General features: G+C 44.4%; 1 protein-coding gene and 1 non-coding gene across 9 annotated transcripts in view; one reads left to right on the forward strand and one right to left on the reverse strand.

The window, feature by feature from the left end:
• Positions 1 to 21643, forward strand: part of ASAP1 (ArfGAP with SH3 domain, ankyrin repeat and PH domain 1) — a 347132-nt gene that overhangs the window by 241307 nt on the left and 84182 nt on the right. For all 8 annotated transcript variants that reach the window (XM_045453665.1, XM_045453670.1, XM_045453666.1 and 5 more), the window contains 4 exons: positions 6028 to 6102; positions 6574 to 6623; positions 11972 to 12101; positions 13347 to 13432. In XM_045453665.1, coding sequence (XP_045309621.1) covers positions 6028 to 6102; positions 6574 to 6623; positions 11972 to 12101; positions 13347 to 13432 — 341 coding nt within the window. The remainder of the gene's footprint in view (positions 1 to 6027; positions 6103 to 6573; positions 6624 to 11971; positions 12102 to 13346; positions 13433 to 21643) is intronic.
• Positions 15342 to 15414, reverse strand: TRNAQ-CUG. The gene has a single exon. It is a non-coding gene; the product is annotated as a tRNA-Gln (tRNA).

The following is a 21643-nucleotide window of genomic DNA, read 5'->3' on the forward strand; positions in this document are numbered from 1 at the left end:
TGCACGCATAGCACCCGGCATCTACACGGCAACACCCTCAGCATCATATGGAGGCAGCCTTATCATTGCCACTATAAGGAACGAGACTGAATCTCTAAGAGGTTGAATGACTAAATCTCTAAATCTCTGAAAGTTTGAATGACTTATCCAGGCACACTCTTGGCTAAGTGTGTTCTGCCTGTCGATCGTGTGAGTGCTGGGCACTCCAGCAGCTGTGAAGTGTAAGCTGTTACAAATGCCTGAGCAGTGGGTGAGGTGGGAACATTAAGTCTCATCTGCGTGGGAATTGTAAGTGCCCTCAAAGCAGTATTCTTTGTTTCCCCTTAAAGCATATGCAACCGAATACAATAAAGCTTAGTTTAGTAGGTTGGTAATGGCTAATAATAATAGTCTGTATGTGTATGCAGTATATTATAATCTTTGAAACATTCTGATAATCGGGGGCGCCTGGGTGGCTCAGTCGGTTGGGTGTCTGACTCTTGATTTCGGTTCAGGTCATGATCTCATGGCCCTGGGATCTGTCTGTCTGTCTCTCTCGCTCTCTCCCTCCCAGTCTCTCTCTCTCTCTCTCTCTCTCTCTCTCTCTCTCTCTCTCTCTCTCAAATAACTTTTTAAAAAAGCACATTATGATAACCTACAAGAAGATAATGCTGTAAATAGTTCACTGACTTGGGAGTTAGCCCTGGCTTGTGGTTTGGCCCGTCCACTTGGCTGAGTGTGTTTGAACACGTTAATACCACCTTGAGGGCTCTCGGGAACAGCCAGCGGAGCAGCCGGATAAAGCAGGCAGCCCTGTGGCCTGCTACCCAGTGGGAGCTCCGCTGGCATCCGTTCTCCCTGATCCTGTCGCACCAGCCTTGGCTAGTGGAGGAAGGTGCCAGGACACCCATTTTAAAATCAGAAAACCGAGTCGGTCAGGTTAACGGTTTGCCCAAAGTCCCCAGGCCAATAGTAACGAGTGGCCACATTCTGGCCTTCTCAGCTCCTGCTGAGAACTCTTTCCAGTGTATCTTAACACCCTGGAAACTGCCTGACCACAACCGGGCACCGCCATGAAGGTGCATAAGTATGCCATGAAGGAGGTAACACACTAGACAGAATATCTAATTTATTCCAGGGAATCGAAGACTTAACTGCTGGGAGCTGGCTCATTATTTTAATTGGATTTTCCAATGTGTTGAGCAAGTCAGCAGATTTGCATTAGCCTTACTTTCTGTCTGTAGAGGGGAAGGAGAGAGAACCGGTGGGCAGTAAGGTAGGAACGTCAGGATTAACGCAGGATGACAAAGCAAGCAAATTATGTCCCCGTTCATTGATACGGTGCCGTGTGCATGTGGGGGCCGTGGGGGCAGGGCACCACGTGTAGAGCCGTGCTGCGCTCCCACTGCGACGCTGCTGAGTCACTGTCCCCCACGCCTGTGCTCCCGCAGGGTGGCACAGCCCCCGGGTCGCAGGCCCCCAGGCGAGCCAGAAACCACAGTGCAGCGTGGCCACCGGCAGCTGCCTACTGACTCCAGCTTTGGGACCTGGTCGGTTAGTGGACAAAACAGATGAGATGCTTCCCCCTTAATTAAGAGGCATACCTTCTAGAGAAGAAAGACAGGTGATGAATCATAAAGAATGAGATCATGTCGTTTTGTGGTAAAACTAAAGGGGTTTAGAGAAAAATCAGAGCAGATACAAAGAGGAAAGCCGTCCTGAAGTCCTCTCTAACGGGAGTTGTTTGTCTCATGTCTGGTAGCGTCTGAGCTAGTTGTAAGGAATAGATGGTTATTGTGATCAAAACCAATATTAATTACAGTCTGTTTGCTTAAACAAGTCACTTTTGCATAATGAAAGGACACACGTCAGCCTCCTCCTGTCTTTATTCCAGGTTTCTCGTTGGGCTTGAAAAACATATATACTCGCAGAGGAAATTTCCACTTTGTGAGGAAGCAGTTTGTTTGGAAAGCAGACACATTTACCGCACCCAAACACCACTCCTGAAATGCTTTCTAATGTGTTTGCTTAATAAAATGGAAAAAGAGGTGCTCTTAAAAACATATCCTTCATCGTCCTGTTATCTTGGCTTGTGTAAAGAACTTACGTTAATTCAACTTTATCATTAAAGGGAAGGAAATAGGTTGGAAGTTGAGTAAATGGAAATGGAATCAATAGAATTTTAGTAAAATTAATGGGAAATAATAGATTTGAAAGGCTTTCAAAAAATCCACTGAGGATAATGAAGGTGATACAGGAAGTCTTTCTACTCGTTTTTTTTTACGTTGGCCTCCTCCTCGTGGTTGCCCTGGAGGTGCTTTTGTATTCGTTTGCAAGCTTTGCTTAGGCTGTGAGAAGGATTCCTGAAAGAACTGGAAAGTAAAAAAGCAGGAAAGTCACAGAACCCTACAACTGTGAGGTCATGTAATCCATCGCTGTCACAGTACCTTCCAGTGTCGGAGAAAATAGGCCTTCTCTTCATTGAGATCTGCAGCAAAGGAAATTTTGGCCTCTTGATAAATATTTCTCAAAAGTTTCCTTTTCTCGAGAGTAGTCTGTTTTCTCTTTGACTTCTCTCTGCATCTTCATAATGACAGAGAGTTGCTATTCGCTCTTTCCTTAAAACCATTGCCTTTGCCAGTTTTTGCAAATTAACCGACTTCTTCCTGGGGAGTAAGGTGGGGAAAGATTTTTTTCCTGGGGCCTTTTGCTAGGCTCATCCTGGGAAGATTCTGAATTCATAAATACACAATGTTTGGCCTTCTCGGTTTCTTATCAGCCCCCAAGAGTATGTGTGTGGATAACCACAAAGAAATTCTTAATTCTTGGGGTTTTCCATCAGTGCCACTGCAGCCCCCCCTCCCACCCCCCCACCCCCCAACCCCGACGACGGCACTGAAAGGTTACAGTGTGTGTCTATTGTGTGGTCAGTACATGGCTTTTGAGGGACTTTTTCTTCCGCACAACCCCCACATTCAGTACTAACCACAGTTTCATAATTTTTTCATTCTTATTTTGTAATGTAGCCCTCAGACCAAAATGGCATAACAATTTTTTTTTTCCTGCTTCATTTCACAAAGGATTTGAGGCATTGGTGAAAAGCCTGATTCTAGGACGAAGTTAAAAATGGTTTATAATCACTGTCATTTCATTGTTTAGAATATTTTAAAGTTTTATGTATTTAAGCAATCTCTACATCCCATCTGGGGCTAGAAGTTACAACCCCAGGTCCAGAGTTGTGTGCTCCCCAACCGAGCCAGCCAGGCGCCTCTGTTCTTTTTATACAGAACTTTGTATGCTGTGAATGCTGTTTTATACTTTGCTCTTGTCATGTAACAATTTATCTTGGAGCCGTTTCCAGAGTTACACATAAAGAACTTTCTCAGTTTTATGGCTATGGTTTAGAACTTCCGTAGTTTATTTATCTCATCCCTTATTGACAAGTCCTAAGCTTCCCGTCAGAATAAATCCTGTAGAGAGGAACCTTGTGCTCACATGATTCTCTATTTCCTGTATTCTACAAGTATTTATTGAGCACCTACTCTGTGCCAGGCAGTGTTCTAAATTGTGGAAAGAGGGCCGTGAACATGCAGACCCTACCCTTAGAGAGTTTGCATTCAAACTGAGGGTACAGCAAACAAATGAGGAAACAGATACGTGCATGGTGAGGGATGGTGAATGTTTTGAAGAAGATTAAGGATTTCTACGAATCGAGAAGAGGTAGGCACTGGCCTGGCGAGTGGAGGGCTGGTTGGCCCCTGCCTCACTTACCACCATCCACACAAACCTCCGAGGCCCGAGGGAGAGCAGGATGCAGGAGGCTTATATTTCAGGAAGGAGCTTCATCTGTGGCTGAGAGTGAGTCCTGTTCATCTGTATTTTCCCCATCTCATACCCACAGCCGGTGTTTTTCAACATTATTATTACCTGAAAACTGCACCACCCCATCCCAAGGAGTCTTTTTAAAGATATTTGGGGGGGGGGTGGGCGGGCACCTGGGTGGCTCACGATTTTGGCTCAGGTCATGATCTCACAGTTTGTGGGTTCGAGCCCTGCATTGGGCTCCGCATTGACAGTGCAGAGCCTACTTGGGATTCTCTCTCCCTCTCTCTCTGTCCCTCCCCTACAAGTAGCTAAATAAACACTTAGAAAGAAAGAGAGAAAGAGAAAGCAAGGAAGGGAGGGAAGGAGGGAGGAAGTTAGAAAGTTTAAACTAAATTTTGAAGTTTTAATGCCACAGATATACTCTATATCAAGTTTATATACTCTGGCCCTTTGGAAAGCCACAGCCATTGTAATAGCTAAGATGTTTTTCACCCCACTCCCCAGGAACCAATGCCCTTGACCTTACAGAACACAGACTCCGAATCCGTGGCTCTCTCACTGTTGGCATCTGCCAGCCAGGCTATCTCTCTGTGGGTGGGGGAGCAGGGGGTAGCGAGATTGCACAGATAGAATCGTCTCGGTATTCGGAATCTCTTTGTCTTTGAAAGAAGAGAGAGTTGGTTGTTTTTGATCCAAGCCCTCTGGTGATGTGCCCTGGACAACTTCTCTTGCATGGAAACCGGAAGCCAGGAGGCAGAGGTGGAATGGTGAGCCACAGGGAGCCCAGGATGAGAGCGGTAGGCAGGAGTTGGCAGAAGGTGTCCGTCTGTTCCGTGTGGCCTTATTCTTTAAAAAAAAATTTTTTTTTAATGTTTATTCATTTTTGAGAGAGAGACAGGGCGTGAGCGTCAGAGGGGCAGAGAGAGAGGGAGACACAGAATGTGAAGCAGGCTCCAGGCTCTGAGCTGTCAGCACAGAGCCCGACGCAGGGGCTGGAACTCACAAGCCGTGAGATCATGACCAGAGCTGAAGTCGGATGCTCAACCGACTGAGCCACCCAGGCGCCCCACATTGCCTTACTCTTATTTCTTCTCTAACGTCCCTTTGGATTTTGAAAACAGATATGTATTCAGCACTTGCTGAGTGTGTGGGAGCAAGCTAGCACTGTGAGGTTATTAACCCCTTCACTGCAGCTGTCTGCGGCAGGTTGTAGCGTCCCCCAGTTATCTAGGGGGTGCCCAGGGTCCCGCACCAAGCCTGCAGGTGTCCACGTGGGTCCTTCTCGCTCCGCTCTTTCCCTCCGCCTCTGTACGGCACTTATAATACCGCGATGTGGCAGAGTGGGTTTGCGTACGGCGACCACCTCTGTCCCTGGGGTGTGAGCTCGCTCGAGGCAGGAACAGTGTTTTATTCACCTTCACCTGGCCAGCTGCTAGCATGGTGGGTGTCACAGAACAAGGACATGGTAAGTGATTGACGGAAGGGTGACTGGCTGGCTGCAGTGACAAATGAGAACACTCTTGCACGGGAGTAAAATTATTTCCCGAGTGAGGGAGCCCACCGACCTCGCCGGGTATGACCTGGTTCGGCAGGTCCCTGTAGTGTTGGTTCCACACGACTAGACCCGGTTTCCCCACAGTGCTACGGGTCCGTGTCATTCACTGTTCCCAGTCCTTGTTCGGCCCAGTCTTTCTCTGCTTGCCTGTCCCTCCCTTGGTTTCCCTGCCCCGCTGTCTCCAGCTGGGTGCCAGCTCCGTCTCCCTCTCCTCTGTAGACCCCTTTTTGTTCTAACTTAAAATCAAGGAGACTCAGGCCACTGCCTCAGAACAGTGAGAAACCCGCACTTGTATCTTGTCTTTCTAATGGATCTGGGCACAGAGAGGACACAGTGAGTGGGACAGTCGTGGTCCCTGCCCTCACTGAGCTTACGTTCTGGTGGGGGACAGAGTGCACGTATAAACACACTGGGTCATTTCACATAGTGAGAAATACCAAAGAAGCATACGAAAAGGAGTAATAGAAGCCAGTTGTGTGGCTCCCACCTGCTGTGGGGGGTGGGGGGGGGTCTAACCTCGGGGCGGTGCACAGGGTCAGCAAGATGGTGCGTGAAAGCCCTTACGCAGAGTCTGGTGTGTGCAAAGTGTCCAGTCCACAGTAGCTGATTTTGTTATTCTGCACACACTCCCTTTTTTAACCGTCTTCCATGTTTGCTTTACTTTCCAGCTCCAGGGTCTGAGCCACAATGTGATCTTCACCTTGGACTCCTTGTTGAAAGGAGACCTAAAGGGAGTCAAAGGAGTAAGTGTTCAGAAATTTGATTTTCACTTTAACTGGAAAGGATTGATTTTCCCCCCCTCTTTAAAGATCATAGCGTTAACTTACATTTGAAGGGCACTCTGAACATTTCTAGCATAAAAACTACTTGGAAAATGATCATTGGAAAAGATGTGCCGCTTCACACAATGTTATTGACTGAGGAATAAGATGAGGCCCTTTCCGGATTATCGGTGAGAGCCCACGGGGCTGCGGGGAGTCTGTGCTGAGCCTTGGCCGCACCACCAGCCACCTCGCGGGCATCGCAGCGAAGGCCGCCCTTCCCGCTCGCTCAGGCTCCTCGTCTACGACACACACTGTGACGTGCGTGAGAGTGTGTCCGGTTTCACGCGTCCTTTAAAGGAAAGCATTTTCGCTGCCATGCTATTTCTGCACTGTTTACTTGCCTTTGAGCAAAAGTGAATCCAGTCTCAAGTTCGTTTTCTCTTTCCTAAGGATCTCAAGAAGCCGTTTGACAAAGCTTGGAAAGACTATGAGACAAAGTTGTAAGTCATTTTTTTTTGTTTGTTTTCTATAGTTGTTCATTTCTTAAGAAAAAGTTAACTAGAAGAAGGACAGAGCTCTTACCCGATCTCTTTCGGACAAGAACTCGTTGAGTACCTCCTTGTAGAGGTTAAGAGCCCGGGTGTGCTGACCTGACCGGAGGTGTTTATGACTCCTCCTCCTCGTCATAGGAAGAGGGAGGTGCACTGTTAGCTCCCAAAAATTTGTGATCCCGTGGCTGCTGACGCTGACTATCAAGTTGTCTATCAAGTTGTCCGTTGCAACTTTTCTTTAATTGCAGCTAGCATATAACTGTAGGCTGTTTACATTCCTGCATAGCAATTAGGAAACGATAAAAATTCATAGCGTTTGTGACCTCCTTCTGCCTGCCGGGGCCTGTGCGCCGTGTTCTACCTGCGTGACCGCCACACGGTGACCTCACCGTCTGGTTGTGGATTGGGGAACTGAAGCCTGGAGAGACTGAAGGGATTACAGGAGGTCATGGAGCTGGGCGGTGCCACGCTGACTTCCCCAGGGTCTGTGTGGCCCCTGAGCCAGAGCAACACGTCACGGGCACGGCGGGTTGTTGCAGGGACTGTGGAAATAACGCACACGAAATGCATGGTGTGGGCCTGGCTCACCTTCCTGCCGTACGAGTCAGACCACCTTCCCTCGTTATTGCGACTCGAAGACATTTGTATTACCGGGAGGTGTGGTGGGAGGAGAAGTATATGTAAAAGCACTTAATAAAAAAGGTTGGCTGTAAACTTGGATAGCTGTCACCGTGAGAGAATAAAAGCATTTCTGGAGACAGCAGTAACGGCAGAATGAAAACACCAACAAAAGAAAAACAAATTCGGGGTTAAATTTGTTTTTTGCCAGACTACTTCTACAAATGCTTATGTAATAAACGCACTGTTGGAGACTTGTTGCCTTAGGAATACTTTAACGCATTGATGGTTATAAATGCAGCTGAGAACAGAAGGGCTCTTAAAATGGTCAGTGATGGAGTGAACAGTGTAGGCCATCCTGTCTTTCTGTATGAAAAAGGATCATCAGTGCTCACTCTTGTGAGCTAAGTGCTGCCCTGCCCAGAGGCAGCTTCACACCCCGGGCTTGAAATAGAACTAAGTACATACAAAAGGGGCCGGAGTCCACAGAAGGGAGAAAAAACAAAACAAAACACCTTTGCTCTACACTTGTGGAATAGATCTCTTTTGTAGGACATGGAAATAAAACAAGGTACAGTATGTGCTTTGTCAGCTCAAATCTACCAGTGTTGGGTAGTAGAACTGTATTTTTGGTATTTTATAAAAATACAGTTGGCACAAGACCTGGTGGTCAGTATTATGAATGTCCTGGAGCAGAAACCATTCTAGGACGATCTAGGTGCCCTTCCTGGCGCTTTGCTCAACTGTATTCAGACTTGTCTGGTTGCTCACTAGTCTGTATTGTCCTCTGGCATCTGACCCCGGTGAGTGCAGTGACCATATCGTCCTCGCATTTGGTGTTAATCTCCCAGTGCCTTCCCCTAGCAATACCTTGGGCACATAGCTCATGCATAGGGAATAGTTGCTGCAGGAATGAAAGAATTATCCAGATCTGGAAATGTGTATCAGGATTCGTCATTTAAGTGGGTCCTGATTTTAGGATTTCACCAAAAGATTGTTGTTTTATTTTTCTTTTTTAATAAACCTCTGTCGGGGCACCTGGGTGGCTCAGTCAGTTGAGCGTCCGACTTCAGCTCGGGTCGTGATCTCGCAGTTTGCAAGTTCGAGCCCCGCATCGGGCTCTGTGCTGACAGCTCGGAGCCTGGAGCCTGCTTCGGATTCTGTGTCTCCCTCTCTCGCTGCCCCTCCCCTGACTCACACTCTGTCTCTCTCTCCCTCTCAAAAATAAATAAACATTAAGAAATAAATTAATAAAAATTAAAAAAAAATAAATAAAATAAACCTCTATCAACAAATGATTTTCCTAAGATATGTTTCTTCCTCACCATGTATAGTGGTATAAGAAGAAAAAAAAAACCCAAATGTTTGATTATTTGATGTGATAGGGCTCATTTGATTATGAATTACAGAAAACAAAACAACATACAAAAAAAAAGAAGTTAATTTATTAGCTTTGATAACCAGGAGGCTGGGCTGTGGTCTTCCATTTAGAACTCGGGAGGCAGTGAGGCATAATAGTTTAGACCACACACTGGGGAGTCAGAGACCATGGGAGAATCTCAGTGGTGCCACTTACCGGCTTTGTGACTTTGAGCCAAGATACTTAACTTTGATGATCCTCGCCTGTAAAGCCATAGAAGAGTTAACCACTTCTCAAGGCTTCTGTGAAGACAAGATAACATATGTTGAAGTAATTGCCTGTTGACAGACCTACAGTTGGCCAGTCAGTTGTTTCTAGCAAGTTTTTTAAACCATCAAATAATACTTGGTCAAAATAACACCCATACATAAAAGAAAGCATTAAATAGTGCTTGCAACGGTTAAGACGGACTCTGCATAGAATAGAAACTCCAATAATAATGGCTTCGACAAGAGTCTATCCGAGTAGAGCGTCTAGGGCAAACCAGGCACCTTTCACAGCACTTCTGTGTCACAGCACTGTAAGAATGTCCGTGCTGCCTTCCCAAGTCTGTGCTGCACCTGATAATAAGGATTCTTTTCCTAACAAGGAATGGGAGGAGGGGATCTTACGTAGGCAACGGACGTGCTTTCGTGGAAAGACACAGCGGTCCTCAGCCCCACCCCTCCTGTCCTCTGAGTCCCTCACCTGTTCCCTGGCTGGTTTGTCTCTGTTCCTCTGTGTTCTCTTGCTGTTTCCTCCTGGTGCACCTGCTGTGCAGCCACAGCAGATGAGGGCTCAGCTCCCTCGCACAACCACCCCCCGTGGCTTTCCCACCCCCATCCCTGTTCATCCTGTGTGGTTAATACAACAGTTTATGGATAAACCAGTTGTCAGTGTGAACAACTTCTGTGGCTGTAAATATTCAGTGCCCATCAAATGGTGTTATAATGGACTTTCCATTCTCATCGTACCATTTTCTGCTTTTCCTTAGTGAAATAATTGCCTCATTTCATTTGCCTCCTGCTGGAAACGTTTGTGATCTTTTGTTATCTGTTAGAACTGATGTCCAACACCTATGAATGTTTCTGTTTAAAACAAAATAATAGCGTTTCTGTTTAGAACATACACTATGTATGTTGTAGCAACGATTATAGATCTGTTATCGTTAGGTTCTCTGGCAGTCCCGTCTGTTCTGTCCTGGAGATTCCCTCCAGAGCCCTTTCGCTCACCAGCACAGCTGTCGTCCTGGGCTGCCCCTTCATGGTAGCTCTCCTCCTTCCTCCTTCCTGGCATGGGCCCATATTTGGCTGGCACACCACTTCCACTCGTTTCCAGGGAACGGCTCTCAAGGAGGGAAAATTTTCAGATTTTTCCATGTCCAGAAATATCTTCATTCTGCATCACACAGAATGAGAGTTGGGCTGAATATAAATCCTCTCATTTTATAATCATATTTGCTCCCATTTCTTTGTGTGGGGTTTGGGGAAGGGGTTCATTTATTTCCAGTTAGAAAATGTGAAAGTCTTTTTTTTTTTTTTAATGTTCTACGAAGTTTCTTCATTGACCTTCTCTTTGCAGTTTTTAGCTCTGTAGTTCCTAAAATGTTCCTTATCATTCCTCCCATCTGGTTTCTTTTCTGTTTATTCTCCTAAAAGGCTTCGCTATATAATGTTGGATTCTCTAGGTTGTTCTTATAATTTTTCTCTCTTTTCTGTTCTATTTGTCTATGTTCTGTTTTAGATTATTTTCAACCTTTTATTCTCACTGTTTCAGTCGACTTTTTTAAACCTTTTTTTTCAAGTTTTTAAAGTTTTTAAAGAGCATGAGTGGGGGAGGGGCAGAGAGAGGGGGAGACACAGAATCTGAGGCAGGCTCCAGGCTCTGATCTGTCAGCACAGAGCCCGACGTGGGGCTTGAACTCATGGACCATGAGATCATGACCTGAGCTGAAGTCGGATGCCACCCAGGCATCCCACAGTCATCTTTTTTTTTTTAATGTTTTATTTATTTTTGAGAGAGAGAGAGAGAGAGAGAGAGAGCAGGTGATGGGGCAGAAAGAGAGAGAGACAGAGGATCCAAAGCAGGCTCTGACCCAAAGTGGGCCTTGCGCTGACCGCAGATGCAGGGCTCGAACTCACAAACTATGAGATCATGACCTGAGCCCAAGTCCGACACTTAGCCAACTGAGCCATCCAGGCACCCCTCAGTTGACTTTTTTAATTTGGCTATCATATTTTAAATTTCCAAAGCCCTTTTTCTCAGTTCATTGGGAGTTTTTGGTGGCCTTTGTATAGTTTCTTCTTCTTGTTTCATAGATACACTATTTTACCTTTCTGAGGATTTGATTATATTTTATAAAGTAGTTTCTCTCTTACTGCCCCTGGTTCTCTCACCACCACCTACCCACTCCCTGACTTGTTATTTTGAACCCCTGCTTTCATTTTGGAGCCTTTCCTCAGTTACCTTATCATCTTTCACCACCCATTCATATTTCAGAGTAAAGCACCCAAAAGTTGATAGAAGGCTTGTCAAGAATGCAGTGAGCTGCCTCCTTGGGTTTTAGATGTTAGGATGTCAAGACAGCTTTTTTTTTCAGGAGGCTTCTAAATGTCAATATCCAGAACTGTGTCTTCTGGTACCATTCAGCTCCCTGAGCCCCGTGTCTAGTGATGTATATGATGGCAATCTGGAAGCAACAAAGGCCAGAGAGGGATTCCAAATTGTAGATTAGGATCTCTCCCATCCTTATTTTGTACAGGCCACTGCCAGATGATGGAATGATTAAAGTGTGTTATGGGGATATGGAAATGGCCCAGGTTTAGAAGAATATTGGAAATTACCTTTGACTACTTTTTGTGCATGCCCACTATGCGCTTTGATTGTCCTGAAATAATTCTCAGACTCTTAATCTGTTGGCAATCAGGATACACCTGAGGTCTCCAACTTTCTGATACTTTTTCATCGATGAGTAAAGTACTTTACCCAAGAAGAAAATCAACTGTCAGAATTTTTTCATGCAGACCAAAATGTGAGAGAATGTATAAGAATTCATCCATGTGTAAGATCAGACTTAAAAGGCAAGGTTTCCCAGGTGAAAATTTATACGATGTGTGTTCTCTTTGAATGTTACTTTCCATCAACGTTACCGACTTAAGAGTTCCTGCTGCTTAACCTTTAGTAATTAAGAAACAATCAGTGACTCTTGTTAAAGGGAAGACAAAAAGGAAAGACGGGAATGTTTGTTTTTGTTTTTAAATGATGGCATCTTTAATTACAGTACAAAAATTGAGAAGGAGAAGAGAGAGCACGCAAAGCAGCATGGAATGATCCGCACGGAGATCACGGGAGCCGAGATCGCAGAAGAAATGGAGAAGGAGAGACGCCTCTTCCAGCTCCAAATGTGCGAAGTAAGAACAGCTTTTGCAAGCATTTGCCTGGCGTTTGGTTAACTGTGATCTTTCCTGCTAGTCAGCAGTTTTTCTGCTTAAATGCAGGCTGTTTGGTTATTAGAGGAGGGGACTGTTTCTTAAGGGTTCTCATCTCCGTTTTTCTCCAAGCCTTTTGGGATCCGCCATTTCACTGTTGGCTCATATTTTGAGCCTTGGTCCTGTGGGGCTGTTTATGCCAAAACAGGATTCTTTGGTGAGAACTTTAATGTTGCTTGTGAGTGAGTGTGGAAAAAAACATCTGGTGAGGAGTAACACTGGTGAACATGAAGTCTTACTGATCCAGGTTAAGAGCATGCGTCTTTTTTAACCATGTGTCCAGTTGGAATGAAAGCTGAAATAAAGTAGTCATGAAGAAAGTCTGAGTTCATGAAAGAAATGTAATGAAAGCATGTTCCCTTAAACTTTGAGCAGTGGTTCTCAAACTGGGTTCCCAGTGAGCGCTGGTCCTCCTTGACCTGGCGTCCTGCCATTCTGACGCTAACGTGTAACAGTTCCTTTATCAGTTTTCCAAAAATACTAAAACGGATAGAATTTTCTCAATTTTAAGTGTTTCTTTTTTTAAAAAAATACTCTTTTTTCCTCCTCTTCAACCTTTTAGCTTCTTCTTGAACCTGTCTGCTCGTAAGCACTTCTTTATAATAAAACAAGTAAAAAAAAGCAAACAATATCAACAGAAAGTCTTGGATACTGGTAAAAATCAGAGCTAGTAGTGTTCATTAACTGCTTGATTAATAACAGGTTATTGTAACGTTAATTTTTCTTATTCTTTCATTCTTGAGTACCAGAAACTCTTCCTAAAAGTTTCAGTACCTCACCGCATATTCCATAAAGAGAGTGCAATTTTACTGATTTTCTGCCAAGAACGACCTGTCTTTTCAGGTTTCGATCATGTGAACTCTAAGTTTGAGATCCACTGCACCAGGGGGATATAATCAAACATTCTAGAATGTTTTGCTGTGTTTGATTTCTGCTTGTATAGTAAACTAATCTGGAGTGTTTGTAAACCATTAACACTCTAATCAGGTCGTTTGTACACTCATGACTGTGCCTGATCGTCATTCCCCAAATGAAACTCCCCCTGTCTGAAGGCAGCCAAGGTTCAGTAGCTTGTGCAGATTCACGATCGGTATTCTGCTCCCCAGACCCAGGACTGGGAAACCCTGTCTGTAACAGTCAACATACAATTCTGTTTTATTTCCACAGTATCTCATTAAAGTTAATGAAATCAAGACCAAAAAGGGTGTGGACCTGCTGCAGAATCTTATAAAGTATTACCACGCTCAGTGCAAGTAAGTGGAACACGGCAGTTGTGATTGTTAGCCCCAGGAAGGACCCCCTTTACTTCTTTGCCTTTCTTATGTTCCTTTCTTTCTGCTTTTCATTTGGTCGCTGTATGTACCCATATAACCTTCCACAGCCACATGGTAGGAACTCGTATGATCTTTCCATCTTCGTTGTTTTCTGTAAATCAGTAACTCCTATCAGTGCAACTGTTTGGTTACTCAAAAATGCTGTCTTACTTAACAAATCCTAACATTAGCCCTGCTCTGGCCACAGATCCATACATCCCTGTCACTGCAGAGCCCTTCTCGGTGACCCCCTCCCGCTCCTCCCGTACTTGGCATCTTACCTATTACTGGCTCATTTGTACCACATATACCTACTTGGATTTTTTTTTTCATCATCTGAATTAGACGAAATTAAATACCTTGGACATTAAGAATACTTTGCCTCTATGGGGCACCCGAGTGGCTCGGTCAGTTAAGCATCCAACTTCGGCTCAGGTCATGATCTCACGGTCCATGAGTTCGAGCCCCGCATCAGGCTCTGTGCTGACAGCTCAGAGCCTGGAGGCTGCTTCACATTCTGTGTCTCCCTCTCTCTCTGCCCCTCCCCCACTGATGCGCGCATGTGCGCTCTCTCTCTCTCTGCCTGTCTCTCTCTCTCAAATACAAATAAACATTTTTTTAAAAAAGCTTTTTTAAAAAAGAATACTTAGCCTCCTTACTTGAATTCCTGTGTAATTAGAGGTATGCTTTGAGAACGATCCATTGTTCTACACCAGCACCATTTTTGTTTATGAACATTGCATTTTTACTCTCTTTGAGATTCTCTGGCATTTCATTTGCTTATTTACTTCTTGTTGGCTTACTGGATTAGCTTTCATGGTTTTCTCATCGAGTTTTATGTGAAAACATGCCCATTTTTAAATTTTTTTTTAATATTTATTTATTCTTGCAAGAGAGGGAGACAGAGCATGAGCAGGGGAGGGGCGGAGAGAAAGGGAGACACAGAATCGGAAGCAGGCTCCAGGCTCCAAGATGTCAACACAGAGCCTGATGCGGGGCTCGAACTCAAACTGTGTGATTATGATTGGCACCAAAGTCAGACATTTAACCTACTGAGCCACCCAGGTGCCCCCCACTTTTTAATGTTCTAAGAACATCTTTGCATTCAACTGAGACATGTGGGGAAGTCAGCGTTAATACCGTGGGACACACACAAGGCGTGAGTCAGACAGAAAGATGAGTTCAGACCCTGGCTCCGCAGCCTGGTGATCTTCATCGGGTGCTTCTCTACACCTCAGTATCCTCATCTGTCAGGTGGGAACCTCATCTGAGGTTCGTAGATGTGAGAATTAAATGAGAATAGTGCATGTGGGGCGCCTAGCCTGGTGCCGGCCACAGTGTATGTGCTGGCTGCTCTTAGGAGCCCATGAAACCATGTCTGTGTGCACATATTGTACAGAATTGTTTCTCTTCAGGAAAAATTTTAATGATCAAATAGTTATTTACATAAATTTCCCTTGTTAACTTTTTCCTGCCCTTCAAAGCAAACTCTACCTTGTATAATGAATGGGTTTCACATATAAAAATAATCCATCGACGTGGAAACAATTTCATGTTTATAAGATAAAGTTTGCTTGTGGAAGCCTCACACAAAAGAACTGATCTAACCTTTGGCTTTGTAGCTCAGTGGGGCACATAGGAAACTTTGAAATGCGTTGTGGTGGCCCCTTATTTGAGTCTAGGGTCGAATTTTCACCTTTCAACAACTTGTTTTCCTAGAAACATACCATTGCTTTGCAACCTTAAGAAATAAGTGAGCTTCTCATTTACAGTACTTGGGCAGCAAATCTGGGCATCTGATTTTAGAAATCTCTCTCTCTTTCCCTTTTTTTTTTTTTAGTAAGCTCTACACCCAGTGTGGGGTTCGAACTCATGACCCTGAGATCCAGAGTCACATGCTCTACCAGCTGAGCCAGCCAGGCGCCCAAGAAGTCTCTTTTGATCTCACATTCTCTTAGTCCGTGCAGAAGGGTTTAACCTCCACTAACATGAGTTTTCCAAACTGTAAGATGTTTTGCAAACTACTTTTACAAGTAGTCGGTAAAGGTAGAAAGAAGAGCACTTCTGACCTATAGAGCTAACACATCCTCCCTTTATTCGGCCATTCCCGGCTCTTTCCCTTTCCAGAGCTATTTATCAATCTCCTGACAAAGGCCAGGAGCTTTGTAGGTTCTGGGGTACAAAGACGAAACAAGACTGTACCCTTAGGAGTTAATTGTCTGATACAGGAAGTAAGTTGGGACATCGTCATCACAGTGGGCCCAGGAAGGAACAGATGACATGGGCATTCGGAAAAGGGGAGACTTTCATCCAGGGGCACTGAGGAGAGCTCCTTGAAGGGGTGGTCGCGGTCGGGATTAGACTTGGGGAATGGCTAGCATCCGGCCATTGAAATCTGGGAGAAGAGTCCCCCCCCCCCACCTCCCACCGGGGGCAGAGAGAGATCAGCAGGAGGAAACCCTACACAGTAAAACCTTTGTGGGGAGAGGTATCCAAAAACATCGAGGAGTAAAGTGAGTTAGAATGGGATTCAGCCCTAGCTGCCTCATGGTTGAACCTCAAGAATGCCCACACAGCGAAAAGCCAGGGTAGTATTCTTTATTTAAAAAAAAAAAAAAAAAAAAAATTTTTAATGTTTATTTATTTTAAAGACAGTGCAAGTGGGGGAGGGACAGAGAGAAAGAGAGACACAGAACCCGAAGCAGGCTCCAGGCTCTGAGCGGTCTTCACAGAGCCCGGTGCGGGGCTTGAACCAACTGACCGGAGATCATGACCTGAGCTGAAGTCGGAATCAGTTGGAATCAACCGGCTGAGCCACCGAGGTGCCCCAAGGGTAGTGTTCTTAGAAGAGACTCTTACTCTTTCCTCCTTCAGGCAATCCCTCAAAAACCCTTAATAGACATATAATAGACTTGTAAAGCATCTCTACTTAACTCAGAGACCATGATTTCATATTCAAAGTACCTATTCCAGTTCCCCAAATGATATTCAGTGCAAAGTCAGGTGGTGCCCCAAAGCGAATTTGCTTTTGCAGCACCTTGGATAGTTCAGCACCCCAGTGGGAATATGCAGCTGCTGTAATGGAAAAACAAAGGGAGCAGAAAAGAAGAGCTTGTGACTCTTTGCTAGCCATTTCAGCTCACCTGCACCATTCGCTCCTCACTTTCAGACACGAACATTGTGGGGAACATCTTAGTTTCGGGACAAATGCATTATCCTGCTGCTCACTCCTTCTCCCTAGCAAGGATACCTAGCAAGTATCGTTATGATCTGTCTGTAGGATCACAAGCACTTACAAACATTCTTCTATTACCCTTAATTTAAAAATCATAACAGCTAACCTTCGTCAAAAGCAGTAGGGAAAGTGTCACTCAGGAAGGATGAGTAACTTGCACAGAGGCACGTTCACTCATTCAGTAGATGCTCAGTAAACGTGTGTCAAAATGCGCAATAGAAAAGAAACCAAAGCAAAAACATAAGTAAACTGGACTTCAAAAGTGAAAGGTTTAGTGAGGGAACGGACACTGTTAAGAAAACAAAAAGACAACCCACGGAATGGGAAGAAAATAGTTGCAAGTCATTTCTCCGATAAGGGTTGAGTATCCATAATATATAAAGAACTCTTACAGCTCAACAACAAAAATATAACCCAGTTTAAAAATGGGCACACAATTTGAATAGCCATTTCTCCAGAAAAGAGACACAGTGGCCAAAAGCACAAGAAAAAAGTCTCAACATCATCAGTCACTGGGGAAAATGCACATTAAAACCACAATGAGATACCACTTTGTACGCACTAGGGTGGCAGTATTTAAAAAACAATAGCGACGACAAAGTGGAAAATAGGTCTTGGAGAGACTGTGGAGAAGTTGGAGCCTTCAGGACATCGCGGAGAGATTTCCATCTCTCCAAACTGGTGCAGCTGCTTCAGAAGACAGCTCGACAGCGCCTGAGAACGGAAAGCTGAGGATTGTATGGTGTCACCATCCCGCTCCTAGGCATGTACCCAGGAGAATTAAAAACAGATATTTAAGCAAAAATGGGTTCATACATGTTTATGGCATCATTATTCACAATAGCCAAAATGTGGAAACACCCAAATATCCATCAACTGATGAACCGACAAACAAAATACTGTGTAGCAGTGCAATGGAGTATTATTAGGCCATAAAAGAGAATGAAGTATTCAGACCACGTAGGGGGAGATGTCACCAAAGAAAAAGAAACACGACTGCTGACTGACCAGCAAGATGGACCTGGGCACTCAGAGGCTCCTCACCCTCCCCAGTCCGTGGACTGTGGCCTCCCCACATGCCTTTACCACTCCCAAAGGCTGCCCCAAGGACATAGCCTTGAGATGGTGATGTGCTGTTGCAAATACCTGCATGGTGTATACATGACTGAGCACAGGTAGGGCCTCTTTGTAAACTTCCGAGATTTGGAGGCAGGTACAGGGATCCAGGCACCTTGCTGCCTCCCAAGACAATACACGAAGATAAGCTCCCTTCACTGTCATTAAAACTGCCACCTCCCAACCTGGAATGGCCTGATGCTTTCTCGGGTCTCTCCCTGCCCTCTGATGACAGGGGCCACTTTCAGACCATACCCAGGAAGCTCCCAGGAGGGTTACAAATCCACATACGTGGTACAACATGGCTGAACATCTCCAGCATTATTCTAAGGGAAAGAAGCCAGGCATGGAAGGCCACACATCATGTGATTCCATTTAAATGAAATGTCCAAGAAGACAAGTCCACTGAGACAGAAAGCAGGTTATTGTTTGCTGGGGAAGGGAAGAATTGAGAATCACTGCTAACAGGAGCACGTTTCCTTTTTGGGGTGATAGACATGTTCTGGACTTGGGTAGGGTGACAGTTGCACCACATTGTAATATACTCAAAACTACTGAATTGTACACTTTGAAATGGTAAATTTCATGTTACATGAATTTAACTCATTTTTTTTTAACACAGAAAACAGCAACAAAGCAAAAACAAAGATCCATGACCTCATGGGGCTTATAATCAGGTGACAGAACCAAGTCTTGAACCCAGGTCTCTGTAACTCCACAGAGTGCATGCTCTCAGTTGTCAGAAATCCGAATCTGGTAAGCCTGGACTCGGGCCTAGACATCTCTATTCCAAAGAATCTTTTTATGAGATACCAACATATCACTCTTGGCTCACTCTTTGAACTGTCAAGATGTATTTGTAGTTAATTAGTACTTACACTAATTAAGTTTCTTCAGTACCACAGGACACACAAGGAATGTATCTAGGAGAAAATGTCACCCTGGGTAGCTGGAAATCAGTACCTAAAGCTTGGAAATAAGCTTTCAGGAGGGATTGATGGTTGATGTGTTTAAGAAGTCGCTTATTTTTGTTTTGTTTGTTTTATAATTTGATTTGTTTTAAAGAACCATACGCTCTATGATACTACAGGACATCCTGACTCCTTTTGAAAATAATATTACGATCTCTGAGCATTTCAGCCTTTGGCCAAATGCTTTCTAAGCCGAGCAGAATGTGTGATGGGGGTAGCAGACACTCCTATCTCTATTTCTTTTAAATTAAGTTAGGGGCGCCTGGGTGGCTCAGTCGGTTAAGCGTCCTGCTTCAGCTCAGGTCATGATCTCGCAGTCCGTGGGTTCGAGCCCCGCGTCGGGCTCTGTGCTGACAGCTCAGAGCCTGGAGCCTGTTTCAGATTCTGTGTCTCCCTCTTTCTCTGACCCTCCCCTGTTCATGCTCTCTTTCTGTCTCAAAAATAAATAAATGTTAAAAAAAATTTTTTTTTAATTAAGTTAAAAGCAGAGAGAACATAGTGTCTCCCTTTCCCATCATTGTTTGGACAAAATAAGCAGAGTAAGAAGTGAAGTTGGTAGCAACTTTCTCAGGCTAGAGAAGTCTCTGCCTCGCTCAGAGGAGGGTGTGTTCTGCCCGGTGGATGGGGGACTGTGTTCAGTGTTCATGAGCTTGCACTCTGCAGCGATGGGTGTGTGACAGCCTGTCAGGATAAATGGGGGGGTCCTTCTGACTGTCCGTTGGCATCTTATATTTTTCTAGCACTCTGTGTCATTAAACTATGGTCCTGTTTCTTTCAAGCTGCTTATTTAAAAAGTGAAGCCAATGCAGCTGTGTCCCTAAGGTCAGAGAAGTGATGAGGCTCATTTTGCTGGCCTGTGGCCATCATGTATTGAACTGTTTCTCTGTGCCTGGCGTTTTAAGAACATTATTGCGGTGCTCACAAGAACTCTCCCAAGGTACATATGATTATCTCCATTTCCTGTATGAGGACACAGAGATGCAGGGATTCAGAGATTATGCTGTTACTCAGTGGATTTAGACCCAGGATTTAGACCCGGATCAGCCTGATTTGTTTAACTACCTGTGCTCCAAAGATAGGAAAATTTACACTCAAATCCCAACTCTGCACTTAATGACTAGATGACCCTTGTTAAGCAGCTTGACCTCTCTTGGCCTCAGTTATTTTGTCTGTTACAGGTTAATAATAATAATTATCTACTTTGTTGGCCTCTAATGAGACTTGAAAGGGGATACTTAATTGTCCTAATAGTGAGTGACTGACACAGAGTAAATACTCAATTATGTGCCAACTGCCATTATTATTATTACTGTTAATCATCGTCCGTTTTCCAGAGATCTCATTATATTTCAGTAATTTACAGAGAAAGTGGCCAAGGGACTAGTGGGATGTCAGAGAGGTAATTTCGCCTTCTACCAGGAAGGCTCACATGTTTAAGTTGAGTGACAGGTAATCAGAACTGACACTTGTGCTTCATTTTCCAATTAACAAAACACTTTTATGTGTAGTAGCTCATCTGGTACTCCTGGAAGCCAGAAAACGTCCCGCCTTTGGAGACGATCAGACTCATTTTCAGACAGGGTCAGTAACCTGCCCAGGGTTCCACATACCGCGAGACTTAGAGCCAGAATATGATCTGCTTTTGACTCTGAAGTTCACGCATTTCCAGTGAGCCAGAGCCAGCTGAAGTGGAGGAAGGAAACGGGACACAGAAGCCAGCTGCCCCCAGTGAGATGTTGTGGCAGGTGACGTGGGACTGTGACACGGAGCCCACCCAGCTCACAGCTGAGACACAGAGGGGAGGGGTCACCAGAGAGGGGACAGTTGACAGCACGTTGGCCATTGCTTACTCATGACTGTGTTACTAACATCAGGACCGTTTTGTCCTCCCTGCCACCTGTCCCCTGCATCCTGCTCCGGTTTCTCACCAAAAACCAGAAGTCAGCACTAAAATAACTTCCTGCGAGGGGCTCAGCTCAACCTTCCAGACTAAATGTCGGGGGGTTTTTCTATAATTTTTTTTTTTTTTTTTTTTTTTTGCCTAAGATCTCATCTTTTTTAGAAAATAATTAGCAAATGAAGTTAACAAAAAAGAAAACCTAAAATCTCAGATTACTGGGTTTATGTATATAACTTACTTACAAAAATTGGATCCAATTATAGATTAAAATGATTTCTCATTATATTGACTTTTCTGAGTCTTTGTTCATAACGTTCTGAAGAATCCAAGTGCAAAAAGCAGACTTTTTGGGGTGTTCCTTCAGCCTTAGAAGTAGTAGGGATTTGTCCCCCTTCCAGCTTGCTTTCACTGCTGATAAATAACTTTATCATTTCATTTTTATCAGTGCCATCTCAAACTAAAACAGTGTCCTCCCTCTTCTTAAAATGTGTGTGTTTTATAATATTCCCATGTGCTGTTCAAATCTGAGTTTGTTTTTTCAGTTTGTCCAGAAGAACTTTCTGCCATGATGGAAATGGTGATACTCTTTACTGTCTAACATGGTACCCACTGGCCACGTGTGGCTGCTGCACACTTGAAGTGTGGCTACTGAGACTTCAGGAACTGAATTTTAAATTTATTGAACTTTCATTAAATTAGCTGCTAGTGACTATCCCATTGCAAAACTTACTCTACAGCATTGTCATTTAAACTCGCCTTTAAAAAAAGATGGTAATTAAATTCCTTTCACGTTGAGTGAAAATGAGACACTTTTACAAACATATCTGCGACCAGTCTGTATCATTCTGGGAAGGACATGACTCATGATAAACCCACGCAGCTCCAGGAAAGAAAGCTAACATGTGCTGAGCACGTCCTAACTTTGCAGC

This window comes from Leopardus geoffroyi, chromosome C3 (assembly GCF_018350155.1).
Source record: "Leopardus geoffroyi isolate Oge1 chromosome C3, O.geoffroyi_Oge1_pat1.0, whole genome shotgun sequence".
In the NCBI taxonomy this organism is placed as follows: Eukaryota; Metazoa; Chordata; class Mammalia; order Carnivora; family Felidae; genus Leopardus; species Leopardus geoffroyi.